At 35.4% G+C, this 7,860-nt stretch overlaps 1 protein-coding gene across 4 annotated transcripts in view; it reads left to right on the plus strand.

The window, feature by feature from the left end:
- LOC107714565 (glutamate receptor-interacting protein 2-like) overlaps positions 1-7,860 on the plus strand; it is a 44,807-nt gene that overhangs the window by 18,036 nt on the left and 18,911 nt on the right. For all 4 annotated transcript variants that reach the window (XM_016520434.1, XM_016520433.1, XM_016520437.1 and 1 more), the window contains exons 9-11: positions 376-530; positions 4,298-4,420; positions 5,846-6,016. In XM_016520434.1, the coding sequence (XP_016375920.1) occupies positions 376-530; positions 4,298-4,420; positions 5,846-6,016 (449 nt within the window). The remainder of the gene's footprint in view (positions 1-375; positions 531-4,297; positions 4,421-5,845; positions 6,017-7,860) is intronic.

The raw sequence follows: 7,860 nt of genomic DNA on the forward strand, positions 1-7,860 counted from the left end.
TATTATATTTGCATCATATCTCCGATCATTCCCCTGCTCTCTAGGCATGACAAACCTTTACAGTATGTGCATTTTATTTTTGTTTGTCACCTTGTGTTTGCAGATACGCTCCTCACAGCTACTTTTATATCCACATGCAATAAAAACTGGATTATGTCTTTTAATTAGCATGAAAGTATTCTCACATAATTCTTCGTACATAAACCTATTTAGCTATCCTCTTCTCTTGCTGTCTCTTTTTTTTTTACCTCACACCTTCCCATCAGTTGTGACTGTTTTCACCCCTTTTCTTGCTTTGCTCCACACAAATGACTTTCTCAACTTGTTACCACCGCTGTCTTTTTCTCTCTTGCCGTCTTTCCCTCTTTCCCTCAGATGTGGTGCTTTGCATGTGGGAGATATTCTCCTGGCTATAGATGGCATGAGCACAGAGCACTGCTCTCTGATGGAGGCTCAGCAGCTCCTGTCCAGCTCCTCAGAGCTCACCAAACTAGAGATCCTGCCCTCTCAACACTGCTCACATGACACAGGTCTGCAGACACTCACTGTCACATACAGCTCATAAACAAACTCAAAAACCCATAGTGACTGATACTCACAAGCTTAGATAATCTAGACATGTCTGGTAGAATTGATTCACAAGCAGCTTTACTTTGGCTATGTTTGCAATAGCATACTACCATACTCTTTACATGCTACTACTAAAATCTATTATACTACATTTTGCCAAAATGTGCAATATACAAACAAGGGCTTACTGCACTGAATACTACAGTGGGTATAGAAAAGAATCACCTCCCTTTAAAATAATCATAATTTGTTGCTTTGCAGCCAGAAATGAAGACGGACACAGTTTTTGTTGTATCCAGCTGTATTTACTTTATAACATCCAAGTGAAAGATATAACACCAACATGTCAGAAAAAAAAATAAATAAATAAAAATCACTGATTTGGAAAAAGGATCACCCCCTTGTGTCAGTATTTTGTTGAATCACTTTTGCTTTAATTACAGCATTTAGTCTGTTGGGATTTGTCTCTGTCTCTACTAACTCTGCATATCTAGACTTTGCAATATTTGCCCACTCTTCTTTGCACAACTGCTCAAGTTCAGTTCAATTTGATGGTGAGCGTTCAAGTCATTCCACAGATTTTCAGTGGGGTTTAAGTCTGGGCTCTGACTAGGCCATGCAAGGACATTTAGCTTTCTCTTCTTCAACCACTGTGTGCTCAGTTTTGCTGTGTGCTTTCTGTCATTGTCATGTTGGGAGGTAAACCTTCTTCCCATTGACAGCTTTCTGGCAGAAGACAGCAGATTTTCCTCAAGAATGTGACAGTATTTTGCCCCATCCATTTTTCCTGCTGCTGCAGAGAAACACCCCATAACAGGATATCACCACCTCTATGCTTTACTGGAGGAATGCTGTTATTTGGATGGTGAGCTGTGCTGGATTTCCGCCAGACAAATCGTTTGGTGTTGAGGCTAAATAATTCAATTTTAGTCTCATCTGCCTCAGAATCTTCAAGGTGTGTTTTGGCAAAGCTCAGTCTGACTGCATATGTGGCCTTTCTTGAGGAGTGGCTTTTTTCTTGCATCCCTCCCATACAAGCCACATTAGTGGAGAATTTGTGATATTGTCGTCACATGCACACAATGACCACTCTTTGTCACAAATTCCTGCAGCTGCTTCAGAGTTGGTCGCCTCTCTGACTAGATTCCTCCTGGCTCTTTCATCCAGTTTGGATCCAGGGGGGGTCTGTGTTTTACCAAATACCTTCCACTTCTTTATAATAGACTTCTCTGTGCTTCTAGGTAGTGATGGGACGATTGATACAGAGGCTCCGATGCAGTTTTCAAAGCACTATTGTATCACACAGCCGATGCTTGTATCGAAATGACAATACCACGTGATTAATGACGTTTGAAGCTTCGAACGTCATGCAGTATCGGAAGGTCAGGACAGCTGGTTTGAAAAAAAATCGGCGCTTCGCATGACCCTTGTGTTTGACTTTACATTGACTTGGTTGTGTGTGTGTGTGTGTACACTTATTTGGGATTCAGTAGAATAGTTTAGAATAACCTCAACACCAGACAGAAACTGAATGCACGTCACACCTCTATTGCATTTTATCATGTTCTAGCTGGGGTCTCAGAGACCACGAACAGCTCACCCAAAATATTGTTGCTGCTACTCACGTCAATTATTAATTATAACCACACACTTGTATATTTTATATTATTGATCAATATGTGAATCCACGAGTTGGCACAGATTAAAAACTTTTTCAAACCATCCTCTGCTCCGAGATGTTTCGTTAGATAGGCTGCAGAAACCGAGTCTGACAACCAGATGTCCATAATGCGCACTGTGTTAAAAAGCTTCGAGTAATGAACCGTTTTTCGGCACAATTTGATGAAAGCCTCAAACAGTTCAGAAAGCATCGGTTTCCCATCACTACTTCTAGGCATTGATGAAGACTTTGACATTTCTTTGTCTCCATCTCCTGACTTGTGCCTGTCCACAACTTTATCCCAGAAACCGAGTCTGACAACCAGATGTCCATAATGCGCACTGTGTTAAAAAGCTTCGAGTAATGAACCGTTTTTCGGCACATTTATTTGATTAAAAATACAGTAAAAACAGTGAAATATTATTACAATTTAAAGTTTCCTATTTGAATATATTTTAAAATGTGATTCATTCCTGTGATGCAAAGCTGAATTTTCAGCAGCCACTATATTCTAGTCTTCAGTGTCACATGATTCTTCACTGATTTGCATGTTTAAATCAGCAGGTGGTGCTCAGGTATCATCCCAGAAGTGAACTTGCAATATTTTGGATTTTTACTACTGTTTTAAATAAAAATATCTGATCTCTTGGGTGTCTGATCTAATAATGAGTCAGGAAACAGATTTCTTCTGGTTGATTCACAAAGGTTAAGTTCATGTTTGCATTGCAATGTGGGATGCGGTTTTTCCCCTCAGTGTGCTCTGTTGTACATTTTGACATGTAGTACATAATCCATACATACAGAAAAATTCAGTATGCATGTAGCATACTGCAGAAATAGTAAGTGTATTATGGTGGTGTGCTGTTCTGATCATAATTTTATTTTACGTTTTAGTAATTTTATATGCTTTTGTCATTTAGTTTTTTTTATTTCAGTTTTAGTTTTTTGTAATTTTCATACTTCAAAGTAAAAAAAAATAATAATAATTTTTTTATTTCAGTTAGTTGCATTTTTTAAGTTCTTTCTAAGTTCTTGAGGTTTTTAATATAATATTTAGAATAAAAAATATTTAGGAAAAAATGTTTTATTTAGGCTTTATTAACTAAATGGCTTTTAATAGTTTTAATTAATAATACTGTTGACACATCTGTCAGCAAAAACACACATTCCATGATATTGTGAATATCATTTGTATGTATTTTCTAATTTTCTGAATCCTGTATGACCTACTATGTAATTAATATATGATCTATTTTATGATTCATCAGGCGTCCAAGAGTTTAGACGTTTTTACATATAAAAAATGCTAAATAAACATGTATTTATTTGTTTATTTATTATATTTTATATGAATACCTGTATGACTAACTATATTTGCCGGAATGTGCGATCCATATCAGAGTTCAGAGTTAAGGTTTGTCTGGTTAAAAAGTTTGAGGCTCTTAAAAGCATGACTATTTTTCCTGTTTGCCATCGTCTTTGTCACAGCTTAGTATTTAGGATCGAGAAGAAAAATAATTGAAATAACTGCTTATAAGCCAGCAGAGTAATACAAAGAAAAGCAAGGCACAGGAGCTCTTTGAAGTGCAGATTTATCTCTGTAAACAGCTGGTCTGATGAGCGTGACACGATGCATGCCTAATTAAGCATCGTTAGTGACACAGCTGCTTAGTGTCACAAGCAGCCGTTTCTGTCAGAATCCAAAACAATGTCCTCTTTCTTTCTTGCAGAGCATTTGTTCTAATCGTGAGTGAAGAGAGAGTTTTAAGATGGTTCCTCCATTGCTGTCAGCCTTACTAGAGCTGGCCCGGAAATGTAAGAGAGAGAAAAAGAAATGGAGGGAATAAATGTGCTGTGTGTGAAGGAGTGAACGAAACGCGTGCCTGTGAGCAGCGTCTCTGATTCGGCCCTGTGAATGTCAATGATCATCAGTGAAGCAGTGTGGATCAGTCCACATCAGATCTTTCTGCAGGCGCATATCAGCCTGAGTGCTGTAACATAAGCTTGTTTTCAGCAGAAATAACCCATTTACTGCCCATTTTGTGTGTGTCTGTGTTTCCCCTGCAGTACGTGTCCAGAGGAGTAGTCAGCGTCAGTGGGACTCTAGTGACAACTACATCACCGCTCCTCCACCTTTCCAAAAAACACCCTCGGCCTGGAGTCACACCACCCCTACACCCTCACACCGATGTGAGTGTCTCCTGTGTGCACGTCCTGTGTCTTCATAATGAACTGTGCATTAAATATAGAAACGAGATGTAATGATGCAGTCAAGTATTTTAAGCATATCATTAAAGGGTTAGTTCACCCAAAAATGAAAATTAGGCTGCGTTTTACTCACCCCCGAGGCATCCTAGGTGTATATGACTTTCTTCTTTCAGACGAATCCAGTCGGAGTTATGTTAAAAATTGTCTTTGATCTTTCAAGCTGTTTAAAGCCACTCAGCCGGTGTTGCATTGCTTCAGTCCAAAATAACTTAAATAAAAATCACCCATCCATAAAAAAAAGTGCCTCACACGGCTCCGGGGGGTGAAAATTTTTAATATAACTCCGACTGGATTCGTCTGAAAGAAGAAAGTCATATACACCTAGGATGCCTCGGGGGTGAGTAAAACACAGCCTAATTTTCATTTTTGGGTGAACTAACCCTTTAAGCATTTTAATGCACTTAACTATTTTTGTAGCATGCATACTGTGCACAGGGTGCAAACTGTCTGTATGAGTGAAATACCTGGATGACCTACTGTGTGGTAGATTAATTGGAAGTAATATCGTCCATTAATAATGATTTTATTTGCTTTTTAACTTTTTGTTTAATTCTTTTTCTTTTTCTTTTAATCTATATTCATGTTTTTAAAATTTTTCATTGTTTATTTATATTTTTCTTTTCTTAATTTTAGATTTTTACTTATTCATATTTACCAATTTATATTCTTTCTTTCTTTCTTTTCATTTTCATTTATTTGTTCATTTTTATTTACATATTCACATATTTATATTTTTCTTTCTTTTCATTTTTATTCATTTTTTACTTTATTTTCATTATTTATTAATTATCTTTATTTCATTTATTTTTTTCAATTGTATTTACATATTCACTTTACTTTAATTTATTTTCATTTTTATTTACTTTATTTTCATTTATTTATTTATTTTTTTCTTTCTTTACTTGAATTTTTATAAATTATTTACTTTATTTTCATTATATATTCTTTTTGTTATTTTTCTTAACTTATTTTAATTTGTATTTATTTTTATTCACTTTATTTTCCTTTTTATTTATTAATTTTATATACTTATTAAATGTATTGATTTAATATTTTTTATTAATTTATGTTTTATTTACTTTATTTCTTTTTCTTTTTAGTTATTCATTTACTTCTTTTCATTCTTTTTATTTTTTTAAACAATTTTCAGACAAAGTCAAGGAATATATTTATTTGTGTTCCCATTTTTGCAATCTATGCTGTTTCAAAGCAGATTTACAATAATTTAAATAACCGTCACTCATTCTGCATTCTAACGGTATGTTAGTATTCCATTCCACATATAACCATACGCCAATTACACATGGTGATTCCAGCATTGTCGATCTCAAATCTTCTCTCCTCCAGCTGTGACGTCTGGCATCTCTGCAAACACATCAGGCTTTCAGAGTTACAGCTGTAGCACCCAGTCGACGTACCCCAACACCTTCCCCAGCAGCACCCTGCCCTCCTACCCATCCAGCCCTCGCTGCACCACCACCAAGAGGAGACAAAGGAGAAGAGACCACAAGAGCTCCTGTGAGCGCATTCATATACAGATTTATGTCTCATCTCTGCCTTTCGGCTTACGTCCAGTTTAGTATCGCTATCTCTCATTTAATGTGACTGTTTCTGACATCTAGACAAAAAGAAAAACTATTTATATGAAAATAATAATGTTATATACAGTATAATAATATAATACGGATATTCCAGCAGTCTTTAACCATGTTTATGTAGAGTAAAATATCTTAGTGATTTTCAACTCAAACATTTCCAAATTTAACATTTGCTTTAAAATTATAAAAGAAATTATGAATTTAAATTAATTTAATTCATAAATAAATTAGCTAAGACAGCTAAGACTTTCTTTAAAAAAAAGTTTCTCCAGTTGCCCCCAGAAATGTAAAACCTAAAAGCATCTCAAAGGCAAACACTACTTGGTGAGTCACCTATAGTATAATTAGTTTGTAATGAATAATTTTAAAAGTAAACAATTGTAATTATGGCCAGGTTGGGAAACACTAAAATATAATCTTTTTTTCTGTATTAATATAGGGGGGGAAGAAGAGTTATTTGTTTATTATTATTGAAGATTTTATTTATTGAATAGTGTTTTTTAATCATAATGTTATTGTAGAATGTAAAATATATTAAAATAATATTAATTTTTTAATATGAATAATAATGCTGAATGATATCCAGTATTATAAGAGCGACACAAAAGTAGCCAATATACTTTCTATATTAAAGGGGTCATATGATGCTGCTAAAAAGAACATTATTTTGTGTATTTGGTGTAATGAAATGTGTTTATGCGGTTTAAAGTAAAAAAAACACATTATTTTCCACATACTGTACATTATTGTTTCTCCTCTATGCCCCGCCTTCTGAAACGCGTCGATTTTTACAAAACTAATCGGTCTGAAAAGCGAGGTGTGCTCTGATTAGCCAGCTATCCAGTGCGTTGTGATTGACCACAACGAAGCACACAGCGTCTTCACGACATGGCGGCTGCAACAATACTTACAGCGAGAATAAAAGTTACGCCTTTCTTTGCTTGAACATTTGGGCGGCGTTATGCAAATCTTCCCGCATAGTGAGGTAGATATGTGGGGGCGTGTTAGAACGAGCCGTTTTAGGGGGGTGTGGCTGACTCTTAACTTTTATAAAGAATATCTCTTTGGATTTGAGACTTTAGTCTTTGCAAATTTACAGATCTTCTTTATGCACCAAGAGCTTGTAACACTCCAAAGAGAAAGGAAAAAATGAAATCGCATCATATGACCCCTTTAATGCCCCAAGTTGCTAGTCATGCAATATTATAATTAAAAACAATATTAAAATTGCAATAAACAAGATTACATGGGAAGAACTGTTTGTTTGATTGTTAATCTACAGTATTTATCTATCATTATTAATTTATCATCATAATTTCTTTGTTTATTTAATGTTTTAATTGTTGAATAACGTCTTACAATGTTGTTAAAGAATATAAAAAAAGTAAAACACACAAAAGAAAAGGTTGGACAGCAGTGTTTTTTTTTTTTAAACCATGATTAAAGCAGCACTATGTAACTTTTTCTGTGTTCAAAATGTACAAAATGTATATAATGAGCGAGTACATCATGAATTCATCTTCCAAACTTTGTTTTTGTCTTATTCCGAATCACTACATTACACTTATAATAAGTACTTATATTTGGACTATTGTAGCCTGGTCGGGTCGTCACCGCTGCGGAGTAACACATACCTGCGTGAATCGCCATAGACATAAACTTATGGTGTGTTCACACCAGACGCGAAGCGAATATGCACATCGCGTCCCTCGCTCTAGATTACTCGCGGGATGTTTTTCGTGTCACTCGCGCGAATAAAAACAG

Source organism: Sinocyclocheilus rhinocerous, unplaced genomic scaffold (assembly GCF_001515625.1).
Source record: "Sinocyclocheilus rhinocerous isolate Xijiao unplaced genomic scaffold, SAMN03320098_v1.1 scaffold990, whole genome shotgun sequence".
Lineage (NCBI taxonomy): Eukaryota > Metazoa > Chordata > Actinopteri > Cypriniformes > Cyprinidae > Sinocyclocheilus > Sinocyclocheilus rhinocerous.